The 13,121-nt window shown below is 43.4% G+C and overlaps 1 protein-coding gene across 1 annotated transcript in view; it reads left to right on the top strand.

The window, feature by feature from the left end:
- NADSYN1 (NAD synthetase 1) overlaps nt 1–13,121 on the top strand; it is a 199,914-nt gene that overhangs the window by 107,928 nt on the left and 78,865 nt on the right. Inside the window, exon 12 of the mRNA XM_085643580.1 lies at nt 5,973–6,021. Within this exon, the coding sequence (XP_085499706.1) occupies nt 5,973–6,021 (49 nt within the window). The remainder of the gene's footprint in view (nt 1–5,972; nt 6,022–13,121) is intronic.

Raw genomic sequence — 13,121 nt, 5'->3', positions numbered from 1 at the left:
CAATACCATTAGCAAAGCAAATGGCTTTAACTTAATCAAAGGCGAGACCTATTGCATTTTTTAAGCTTGTTCTTTTTGCATTTGTCAACCCGAGTGGGACGTGGGTCCCGTGCTCTCCATGCCACTGGATTCAAGAATGTTAGCCCGAAATCGGGCCCAGTATGCATGTTACAGGTCCAGGGACCTGGCAGTTCGAGCTGGACTGTTACCATTGGAGCAGGGTCAAGACTGATTAGCATATGGCTGAGTCCAAACTGGGGTGGAGTCGTGAGCAAAAGAACGATGCATCTAACCCAGATCTCTCACTGGGGGTGAAGGTTCGATTTGTTCAGCATTCCCGTATCAATTGTTCTTTTAGGTCCAGGTACCACAGCTCCTTGCTCCAGGTACCACGCCTTTGGCTTCCTGCCGTTAAATCCATGCGGGCCTCTTTAGTGGCAGGTCTGAGATGTATTCTTTGGCTAAATCATAGGCTTGGCCGGAGCCATAAAACCGGTCATAATCCTGGCTCAGTAACTTTACCGCATTGTGTGATATGTTTCATTAGCATTTGAGACCATCACGTTGTGCAGAGGCATGTGATAGAGGGGCCGGTGTCACTCTGAAAGTGCGCAGCGCCACAAAGATGCTTCACAACACACTGAATTATTTCTAGGACCAGCAGGAAAACAAGCACATTTGAAATATTTATTACAGATTTCATGTCAGAGGAACCTCACATGGAATGGGGTGGCTAGAAGGACTCTCTGCAACTGATGACACCTACAGCGATGTTGCTGACATCACACAATCAATCGCAGTATTAGGTCAGTGAAGGCAGGGGGACAACCCATTTATTGTGATGTCACAGTATAAAGCATTCTGATTGGCTACGAAAGGGGAAGTTATCCCCATTCCCGCCTCAAGCATTATGAGCTCACACAATTAAACCTTTTAAGTGAACAGTGAAGCCAGAGAAGCCTCCCATTCCGTCATGATGTCACACATTCACAAATTCTAACTGGAAAAGAGAAATCAAACGAGTCTCTGTCACCTGTATTATGGCGTCACACGCTCAAGCAGTCGTGAGGAGACGTCACCTCATTGTGATGTCACATGAACACAGTGAAGGCACAGGAGCGTTTCACATAAGCAATCAGATAGCATAGTGAAGAAGTAGGAGGATCCCATTGTGACGTCACACACTCAAACATTCTGATAGGCCTGAAGGCTTGGTCTCTAGTCTATTATGACATCGCACAATCAAGCACTCAGTCAGGATAGGGAAGACGGGGAAGGGGAGGATTGGCGTTCAGTGTGACGTCGCGTGAACACAGTCAGGATAGTGAAAGCAGAGGAGCGTTTCACTGTGACGTCGTAAACACTCAGACAGTATACTTAAGACGCAGGTGCTCAAGCTGTGACGTCACATAGTCAAACATTATAACAGGACAGGAAGGCTTTTAGATCTAGAAAAAACAAACATGGGGGGAGGGCGCACCCTCCCTCACTGTCCTTAAACCCAGCCTCCGATCAGTGTCTCAGTATTCTCTTTTCGGTGTCTGACACCCTGCGGAGGAATGCCAGATAATCACTGGGTGTTCATTGGGGCCAGCCAGACACTTGGCTTCCCATTAAACACCGCCAGCACTTTCTGCAGGGAGCAAGTTGTGGGGGTTTAAAGACAGATAAATATCAGTTCAGGCGGGGGCCTCGGAAGATGTGAAGGATGGATGCACCTTATCAGAAACTGACAAAAATACAAATTTCAGGCGTTTTGCCAGGAAACATCATGGCTAACCAGGGGTCATGTTGTATAATTAGATTGACAAATATGCCATAAAAATACTAAACAACCAGTATTTTCACCGATTGTTCCACATTGTGTTGATAAAGTTTATTCGTGGAAAAAATATAGCCCCTCAAAAAAAAAAAATGCAGGTCCCTTAAGAGCGATCTCCTGCTTTTGAAGCACACTACAATTTGTAAGCTTCAAAGCTCGTTTTTTCCAGACCGATACCGCTAAAAGCAAAAACGGCGAGGGGGGAATGAGGGGCTGGAAGTTGGAACCGTACCCCTTTAACGCATTGTGGGAGACGGACTTTATGTAATGGTTTTCGTGCACTTTAACACTCACCCGGCAGATTTGTATTTGCTTTAAGTGAATGTGAATGAGGTAGGTGGCGTGCAGTATGTACATAAAACACGTATTGCCCCAGCATGATGGGAATCGAACGTAAAACTAAACCGCAAATATTCATGTACTGGCATTCTTCATAGCGCTTGGACGAGACAAAGCGCATTCAAGGTGGGTAAGCAAATATTGGGCACTAAACCGTCACACAAGCGATTCCAATCTTTCAACGCATCCACCCCCCCCCCTTCCCCAAATGAAAGTTTCACAGGCAACTAGAGGGGGGGGTTAGAAACAGAAAGCGCTAGATGCAATCTTTTAATTAATTGCACCTGTTTAAGGGCACCGCCAGAAAGATACTCCACCCCCAGTTTGAACTTTATACTTCACGAGTGAACGATCCTGACTCCCTACTGGGCCACACTGATATATGTACATTCCCTTTCTCTTTCCCTTTTTCCATTTATTTTTGAGTTTTTCTCGAAGCTCTTTTCACCTGTACCTTCAATTGTCCCCTCCTTATTATATCCTCTTTCCTTCGGCTTCCTTGTTTCTGTATTTCATGCATACCTTTCCTGAGCACGTTTGTCCCTTTGCACCCTTGTTCAATTGGCCAAACACCTTTTTGCATTGTCATTTTAATCATTTCTCTGTCACCACGTTTGGCTTATGTGGGTCATATTAAAAAAAATTCTGCCCCCGTAGCTACAATGTGCCCCGATCAGGCAAAGATGTATTGATTTTTTCCGGGGGTGGCATTTTGGAGACCCACTCGTGCAGCCCCGTTTCAGCAGCATCTTCGGTTTCCTGAAAGCGCAGGAGACTTGGAAAACAAACTGAAAACACCCCCTATCGGGTTAAAATGGCCAGGTCCAACGAAAAGTGGATTCAGCGCCGACCATCAGGAGTGTGTTTGGGAGGGGAGGTGGCGGGGAGGCACAGGGCTTCGGCCTTAGCCGGAAGCCCTGAGTCGGGCTGCACTCTGTTTGCCCTGTAGAGAAAATCCTATAATCCCATTTTGTCCCTCCTTTGGACTCGAGCATGGGGTGAGGGGGTGATCCATTTCAATTGCTCAATTCTAAGAGTTTCGCTTTTTGGAAATCGGTCTTCACTTTTGAGCTAATCCAGTCATTGAATTCAAGTTTGCAGCTTTAATATAGTGCTTTATGCTGGATATCTGCCTCAGAGCGCTTCAGGTTTTCGCAGCTAAACAAAATAGGGTAAGGAACTTGCCGAGGACCACAATTCGGCATAACATTTAACCGACTGAGCGGGTTCTCTGTGCAACTTTTTGTTTTAAACAGAAGTGTAGCACTTAAATACTTCCCTCAACCCTGCTGAAAAAGAAAAAAAAAACTAAAGGGCAGTTTCAGGGCCACCTCCACCTTCATACTGCTCTCACATGTCCCAGAATTTTCCTTGCCCTTTATTTCGCACAGGTTTAATATCTGTAGGGGCCGTGCCTCTGGCCGTGGTTGAACTACTCACAACAGTCACAGACAATGAAAAGGCAGATTCCATGAAATGTACTATATGGTAAAGGGTGCGGCTTGAAACTGAAACGGGGTGCAGAGGCATTTAATGACGTCATACCACGAACCCATGGCTGTGCTGGCAAAACCCGTGCAGCGCTGAGAAGCCGCAATCGTGGCACCATGCATTATGACAAAACGTTGCCAGGGACGTTCCACATTTGTAATCCACGTAGAGAACATTAATGTCCTAAACTGGTAAAAGTGCTTTTAAATTAAGCACTGGACCAATGATTTATCTGAATATTGTCGATAACAGTTGTCACTCATGTCACACGTCAATGCCACTTCTAGCGCCTACAACAGGGGCGTAACGTTTCTAAAGCACTTCCAGTTTTAGTAGACACGGTAACCGACGCCGAGACGCATTGATTTCTTTACATTAAGATCAATTCCTATGTTACCAAGACCACACAGCTAGAAAACAGCAGGGTTAGAAACACCGTCTCCCAAGTCAACGTCATCACACGTTTGACCCATGTTGTCCATATCTGTCATAGTTACCAATGGCATGGAGGTGCTACTAAGCGCCCCCTGAGACCTTCCACCAGCATTTTTTAAATAAGTTTATGTATTAGGCTTCTTGGCGCTAGAGGGATTCACAAACATCGTCCGCAGAGGATTTCACACCACTGCAGGACCCAGTGAGAGCTTCTACTTTATTGACGCCATGCCTTTTTGCAGATGTTAAGCGCTATCTCAATTAAGCTGGTTAGAACACCGGCGAGGCGCTAGCGGGATTTGAATGTTAGCTGTAAATTCATCTGCGGTTTAACTGGTCAGCCCAAAACGGTAGTGCACAATTTAACTATAATGTATATTTCATTGTAACCAGTAGTGCATCAAATAATACTTACCACAATTAAATACACACCAATAGCTTTTAAAGCCATTATATTAAAATACTGCTGACATCTAGTCATTGGCTGCAGCACTTACACGCGTGCCATGCTTGAACCACAATTTGGAAGACAATACCACACAAACCGGGGACACATTAAACCCGCAAACAAGTTCCATTGGCTAGATTTCATAGCGCCTCGACCTTGCATGCCGCAGCATGTCTGCCAACGAGCTAGGGAGCTGCAAGGGCCAAGCGCGCACGTGCCAAACTCCGTTGATCCCAAAAGCCATCAAGAACAAGCACTCGCCAGGCAGCCGCTGTTATTTTTCATCGCACTTTTACTTTAAAGTAAAAGCGCGATGCAAAGTAAACACGCGGCGCTATGTCTCCGTTTTTGTCAGGCCCATCCGGACTGGATCGCAGGGCTTGTTTACATAACACGCCTCTGCGATAAGAAACTGCTTTACGACAGCCGTGAAGCAGGCGAGCCAGTCCGGTTGGGCCGGACAAAAAAGCCAAAAGGAGGCACCCTAGAAACATTATTTCCAATGGCAGGTCACCGTTTAACATAAACGGTGACGCAAGCCAATGGAAATAAGGGCGGGGCTTCAAGCCCTTTTCTAAAAGTTCTCATCTGCAATAAATCTCTCCTAATGAGCTGCGCATGTGCGCAGCAACGCTAGGCGAGACCTAAAATGGTTTTAATTTTGGAATACAATCTAGGGAATGGTGGTCTGCTGTCCGTTGCAGGCCACCATCGCTATTATTGCATCAAATTGCGACCTGCTTAATGAATATTAATTAGCCATGTCGTTCTGCAACACCCTGTGTCTCCATTTTTTCCAAATGGACCTTTTAGTATATAGGTTGGTTTGCAAAATGTGATTTGATTGACGAAAAGGTGGTGCACATTTCGCAATGGCGTGCTGCAAATTCTCTTAGTACATCCTGCCCTATGATCCATTTCTGCCTAGGATTCCAGACTGAGGGCTGACATCACTAACGGTCCCTGATTAGTCTCTGGAGCAGCATGTGTGTCTTATAGTGTCTTCTTTTTTTGGACTTCTACATTGACCCTAGTGTTGTTTTCCTTTTGATAAATAAGAGTTAAATGTGGCTAAAACAGCCTATATATATATTTTTGTTTTATGTTTTGAATTCTTACGATTTGCAAAATGTCTACCTCGTGTCATATGTAAACGTTTATTTGCATAGAGCTATGTTTTTGCATAGAGGTATGTTTTTCCATAAATGTATGTTTTTGTTTAGAGCTATTCTTCATTATACACGAAGATGTCCATAACGCAGAACTCAGGTAAAATGTAGGGAATATTTCCTTTTTTGTTAATGCAAAGCTACTTAGCATTGTATACCCCTCTTTCTTGTGCCGTTAGCAAGCCTAAATAAGATAACATTTGCTGCTGTGCCGTGAGCTTGTCTTTCTATGTCATCTATCCACATTAATCCTACTCTTTGTTTTTAGCCTTGGACCGGCCTGTTGGCTTTGGGACTACTTACGGCGTAGTAAACAGGTAGGTGTTTTCAGATTTGCACTTGGTTGATGGCCTTGTGTAATGGCACCGTTGAAATGCAAGCGCTACCAAGTGTGTCAGAGGATTTAGCTCAGGATTTCCTGTCTCATTTCTGTTTGTTCTCCATGTTTGGAATGGATAAGTCCTAAGAGTGACCCATTGGGTTGGGGGCTCAAAGTACAGCTCACTGACAATGGTCGGTCTATGATGTTGAAATATGCCAGTTGTTGGTTGGGGTTTCAAATACAAGCTTGTTTTTCATTTGTTTTAATTGCATAGTTACTTAAAACCTGTGCAATAATGTACATCAAAAAAAGGAAAATCAGTTTCAAACTATGACACCTCATATCAATATTTGTTACAAATCATGAAAGTTATGCTTAAAAATAAATACCTTTACAATGATATGCAACAGACAGTAAAACCAAAGTTCACATTCGTTAAGTTGATCTTTGTGGCGGCTATAAAAAATTCAAGTGTGCGGCGGCTATAAAAAATTCAAGTAGAGACAAAAAGTTGCCACCGCCACAAAGTGCAGAGTGCGGATTGAATAATTCTGGGGCAAAGTACAGCCCCATCTTAAGTGCAAATTGTTCATTAAAAGCAAGCGCAGCCTGTTATAACAAAGAAGTTTAAGAAGTATGACATGAGCCGGAGGGCAGCCATTTCGATAACACCCGGGACAGATAGATTCAAAACTGCCAAAGAAGATGCAATCACGGTGCAAACAGATGAATAAAGTGCAGTCAAGCAAAATCAAAAGTGCTGTTCACGGCCGGCACATTCACTATAAAGCCATTTTTAATAAAATGCTGCAACAGTGGATTCACAAATGCCGGAAAAGATGCAATCAAGATACAAACAGTTCAAAGGGTGCAGTCAAACAAATTCAGGAGAGCCGATCACAGCCGCTGCATTCACTAGAAAAAGGAGTTTAAAGAACATGACAAGTTACTGTATTAGTTTTAGCCACGTTAAAGGACATGTACCCGAGCATGTCAATTCCAACTGAAGCTTATCTAATGGAAGTAGAGACAGGGGCAAGCATTGCTGTATTCCCATTTTCTTTTCCACCCTTATTAGCAGGGCACAAGTCCTAAAAAAGAAGTGAGGGGAATAACCACGTCAGGCAGTATGCAAGTGACATCATGACGCGTGCTATCAAAGCACATGATGTCACGACCATGACATTTCCCGTGGCATCACAGGAAGTGACCTCACTGGAAGTGATGCTGTGATATGTGTATGTTATAATATATGCCAACTAAAAATGCTATAAAATATGTTGAAAAAAAAGTTGCCTCCTGCAAAGCATATCCTGTAACATGCAAATCATAGATTTTTACTTTATGTGGATGGGTAGCTGGATTACTGCTTTGAAGACCGAGATCCTTTTGTTAGTTGCAGTTCATAAATTGTAATCCTTCTAGTAGACCACAGTGAGCTATGAAGGGTATTTGACTCCTACACCTTGTAACCCGGACTGTCTCATGTAACACATCTTGTCCATTAATTTACACTCTTACATGATTTATTTGGAATGGATAATGTTCTGTAAAGCGCTCTAACAGTCTGCATTGGGATGAGTAGCGCTATAATAGAAATAAAATAGTGCTGTTTAAATTGTTATTTGTGTAAATACTGAGACAGACCAACCCATCCGACATTGTTACAGTGCATGCACTTACATACAACAAAGTCAAAAGCATGTATCTCTCAAGTACCTGTGAAGAGGTAACAAGCTGTGTGCTTTTGTTTCCCCGCAGGTGCATTTGTGAGGTTCCAGGACGCCTCCTGTCCCATACTCATTAAAAGGAGGTCTGATGGCCTCTTAACTTCTGTCTTTATCGTTGCCCAGCTGGAGGTGAAAAAAGCCCCCTCGCGGCCTGCACGTTGCTGCTGTGAATTGAAAGCAGACAACGTGTAGGAGCTGTTGAATGTGTCCCGGTGTCTCAAAATTACACTGGGACAAGTTCAATATATTTCTGTGGGGTCCAACTTCTTAGCAGGGTGGACGGTGTCCACCCTGTGAAAATAGTGGGTGGACGCCGTGTACCCGTGTGTATTCCCGGCTCTTGCCCTGCTTATAAGATATTTGACCAGTCGCCACTTCAGCTGCGGGTGCCCTGGTTCGAAGCAGGCCAGCACGGTGCCTCCGTGTGCCTATTCCTCTTTGGTTGAGGGGGACTCTTAGCAGTTGTCTACTTTACCCTAGCAGCTTCCTGCAAGAGCATAGTAAAAGTGGCATGTCTTCGTTTCAGCTGCCACATAGGCGGGACCCATTCAGTGTGCCCTTCCGCTGCCAGGGGTTGGGAGGAGGTGGGATTGCGGGGGTAGCATCGATAGGCGATACTTCAAGAACCTATCCTTGACTGCACTGGTGTACCATGTGTTAAAGTACTTTTGATGTGCAGGTGTCTTTAAATTATTTAGGGTCAGCCTTGCGTGGGCTCTGCGTGCCAGGCCAGCCTTGTCTTCGACAAGAGAGCGCGTTTTTCTTGTTTCCACGGCTATTATTCTGAAGGCCAGATGGCTCATTGGAGTATCCCAGAGCTGGTGTGCCCAGTGGCCACCAGTGATTCCTTGAGGTAGACTCTTGTAGGCGAGGAATCTCTGTTCTGCAGCTCTTACTGTAGGAGGTGATTTAATGTGTTGGGATCCGCCTTTCTGATTTTGTTCCAGCTGTGTATATTGGCGCTTGGCCAGGGTCTGGTTTGGCAGGGCAAACTCCAGCTGGATCTGAGCCGGAGAAGTATAGCTAGGAAGATTAATCATTATTCCGTGTGACCTCGTCATTATACTGTTCAATACTTTGGCGTCCCTTCCTCTCAATAGTTCGCTCTCATACTTTATAGATGGTAATAGCGTTGCTTGTATGACGAGAAGCGGGGCGTGACAGTGTTGGCCCTGCCGATAACCTTTTCAGGTTTTTGAGGGTTACAGCCAATGCCAAGCCCTTCTATGTAATGGCCTCTTTCTGGGCAGCAAATGAGCCGTACTTGTTGAGGTTTAAAACTAGTAGAACCATCAAGTCTGTCCTATATTTTACTCTTGTTATCGGGGCATGTTCTTGTTAAATGTGATTGCCTTGATAAGAAAATTCCAAAAAACAACCAATTACGCCATGGAATTACAAAACATTATTAATAGTATAATCTCTTCTAAATTGCTGCACAGATGGTGTCATGACAGGAGAGATGCAAGGAGGTGTCCAAATTGTTTATATAAAAAAATGCATAATGTATGCCACTAAGGTTGATGAGCCTGATTAATCCCCCTCATGCACTGTTCTAGGGACTAGGGTAGTGACTCTTGTATGTCTATTTGTAGCATGGGTTGAGAACCAGCCACTGATGACACTCAATCCCAAATCCCACATTTGCTATTGCCACACAGGGCCTGGTGGAACTGTCCAAATCCACCAGCCCTCTAGTTGGTCTTTTTTGCAACTGCAGTAGACTGGGGCTCTTGGCGTCTAAAAAAAAAAGGTTGTCCTTATGTAGGCTCATTGCATAACTTTTTTTTATGCCCATCATTGTGAAGGGTTGGGCTTTTGTTAAAAGTATGAAACGGCAATCCAGTGAAAATGGAGTGTGAAATCATGGGCCCACTTTAACTCCTTCAACCATGTTAAGTTACTAGCTCTAGTAGTTAAAGTACCCAAGTAAACCTTAAAAAGGTTGTCCATCCTTTTGTGAAGGTAGGACACAATGGGTGCGCATGAGAACAACAAACCACACCATGCAATGATACTAAATTTCTTTGGATAGTCCTCTCCGCAAAATTATTTGCCTCGAGGCTATATTTAAATTAAATACGTAAACTATGCAGCAGATCACCAATGTGAACACCCAATGACAATTAGAGCTCAAACTGCAGGGTTCTGAGATCCCTTCGGAATCTTATCTGTGTGAGCAGCAGATCAATGTCCTCTGGAAATAAACTCCACATGTGAGATTCTAATATGGAACATCTTGGATCTCCTGTAGAATGGGGTATAAATATTAGACTCCTAAACAACAATTGACCTCTAAATTGAAGTGCATTTGTAAGAAGATACTGAAAGGATTTAAAAATTAAAAATAAACAGGCCAGCTAAAGATGATCTTTGGAAACTTGAAGCCAGTTAAGGGACACCAAGACTTCCCTAATATTGTCCAATTTTCTTTTTTTCAAGACCTGTCTTGCTGCTATATTGTGTGCAAATTGAATTTGGTGAGTTTGTAAATTGGGGGACTTCCTAATCACAGTTGTGTTTTGAACGTACTGAAGAACCAACTATGTTTCTGAGATATCATCCACACAGGGCAAAATGTATTTCCCTTGTCTCATGCTTAAAAAATGCTGAGCAAGTTACTGACCCTGTGTGTGTGTGGCTTCAGAATTCAGATTGGAGTCTCTAATAAGGCCCAGGTACTGTGGATTTGTGGCTTACCTGACTCAGAAGTTAAACGCCTCAGGTGGTTTGGAAGATTGTGTGAAGCTCACAGTTTGTTCGTCACACGAAGAGTAGTTCTTCCATTTAGAATCAGTCAACTTTGGACAAATTGTCATAATGGCCTTTAGCCAGCGGTTAGATTTGTGTATTGTGTGAGTACGAATAGACGTCAGGCCTCTGATGATGACAAACAGAGGCTTGATATGGATGTTAAATAGGAGCGGACACCGTGGTGGCCCTTAAAGGTCCGCGCTATCCATGGGTCGTAGTCACAAGCTTGTATTAATGTATCTAAATTAACTAAGTGTGGGGAAAAAGTGAACTCTGGTTGGATCTACAGACATTTACATGTACAGATGGAACTTAGCACTGTGGACAATACACCAAGATGTAGTATTATCTGTTTATGGGTAGCTGCTTTGAAAGAGGGCATGACGGGAAGGGTGATTATGCAAAATGCTATGGACATTAACAAACGCATGTCTTTTGTTGTTATTCACAAACATTTCGCAATTTGTTTGGTATCCTCAGAATTATTTAATTGTGGAGAGAAAATAAATAAAAACAAAAAACAAGCAAATATACACTTCTGACCAGATTACCCAGAAAATTGCCTTTCAGGAGTATGCTTAGAAAAGGAGTGCTCAGCTCGTGGAAATGTTAGGTGTGCATGTAGATTTCCATGCTTACCTTGGGGGGAGGGGCCTTATTGAATCCCGTAAACTTGGAAAGCTATGCAACTCTTAAGATGGAAGCTATAAAGCTTGGATTTCCACCTCTTGACAAAACCTTAATGATTTCAACCATATATGTCTTCCTTCTGGAATTAGGTGTAGCATCATAGGTTGGACCTGCAATTCTGTGCTGATGACACCCGATAACAGAATTGTCTTTCAACACTTTTGACGTTCAGTATGAGAACCTACAGACAGTTGTGGGCAATGTACAGATTTGAGTGCATCATTGAATGCAGTTTGCTTTAGCCTTTTTTAACAAAGTTTCAAACTGACACAAATTGGGAGATGTGTACAGCGTGAGTGAGATGCTCAGGTGCATGTGGAATTCCCAAAGAGTTTCTCAAGCATATGTTGCTGTCTCTTAGGATATTTCCAGATTGATTCTTGTGTTCCATGTATTCCGTCATTTGCTGCTGGGGAATTTCTCTGTGAATCTGCTCAACCGTCTTGTGGATCATTTTCAGTAATGAGCTTCCCAGTATCTAGAGGTCAGGAAGATGGTTGCATCTGCTTTCTGCAGATGGGTCAATTCTAAATAAATTAGGCCATACAACACCCAAAATAAATTCTCCATAGATAAAGCCTCGTGTAGATGATTGCACAGCGCTGCACCTTGGGGTATCATAACAATAAATATATCACAGAGTTACAATAACTTTAGAATAATACAGTAGGTCTAGCAGCAGGCCTGAGACAATGAGATAAAGGTATGATAGCGAGGAAATAGTTTCATTGGTTACTTTATTTGCTCTATAACGCAATCATGGGGATGCTGTTTTTCCAATACTTATAGGCAATTTGGATTTTGTTTCTATCCTTCTAACCCTCCTTCATTCCTATAGTCAGTTTTTCTTTTCTTCTTTCATGCTCCTAGTTCCTTTCTCTGTATTATACCCTTCAGTTTGTTCTTACAAGTGACTTTTCAGCATTTCCTTCACCTCACTGCTTGCCTCATTTCCCAGCACTAAAACTCCTCTTGCAAGCATGCCAGTCCCACCCTTGTCTGAGTTGTGCATTGATGCTAATATCCTAGCAGCACATTAAGACCTGGTTGGAGTGAATAAAAGGTTCATTTATTTAAAACACATTCTTACTGCTGCATTTTCCAGACAAATGTTGACTGAAGATTTCCTACTTAGGACATGAGATATGTATTATGAGATGATCTGTCCTCTTGTATTGAAAACCAGTGCCACATTGCCTTGTCTGCTCTGCTCTTTCTATTGAGATAACACAAAAGGACGGGACTCATAAATATAGCTTTACTCTGAGATATGGACCTATTATTCCTACTCCACGTCGGCAGACGGATGAACTCTGCTTAGAAATTAATCTGCATGTTGTTCTATTCTTTTAAAATCTGTTTGTTGCATTTTAATTGTCATTAAATTCCAACAGCCCACGTAATGTTTCCATTCATACTTAACAATGCTTATGTCAATAAAATATATAAAGTGTGCAAATACCAAACGGTGTCTTGGCGCTAGCAGCCCGGAGCGAGCTCGGACCTCCGTTTGTTGAAAAGCCAGGTTTTAAGAGCTTTCCTGAAGGATGTCAGAGAAGGGAGCCTTCTGATGGAAATGGGGAGACTGTTCCAGAGCTTCGTAGCCCCCACTGTGAAGCCCCTGCTGCCCCAGTTGGATTTACGAAATCTGGGAGGAAGCATCACTTTCGCCCCTTCCGAACGAAGGCATCTGTTTGGAGAATACCGGTGCAGTGACCGCCTCAAGAACTGAGGGCCGGTACCACGCAGTGCCTTCTATGTAATGCATAAGGCCTGAAAAGGAATGTGGCTCCTAACTGGAAGCCAGTGCAGCTTCTGAAGAGGCTTTCATACTGATTGAAACTTGGGGATTCCTAGCAGAAGCCTAGCAGCGGCATTCTGAATTATCTGAAGCTGATTAACTCCTTCCCAGGAATGCCTA

The sequence above is a fragment of the Triturus cristatus genome, chromosome 3_1, assembly GCF_964204655.1.
Source record: "Triturus cristatus chromosome 3_1, aTriCri1.1, whole genome shotgun sequence".
Lineage (NCBI taxonomy): Eukaryota > Metazoa > Chordata > Amphibia > Caudata > Salamandridae > Triturus > Triturus cristatus.
This window is presented reverse-complemented; position numbering and strand designations above follow the sequence as displayed.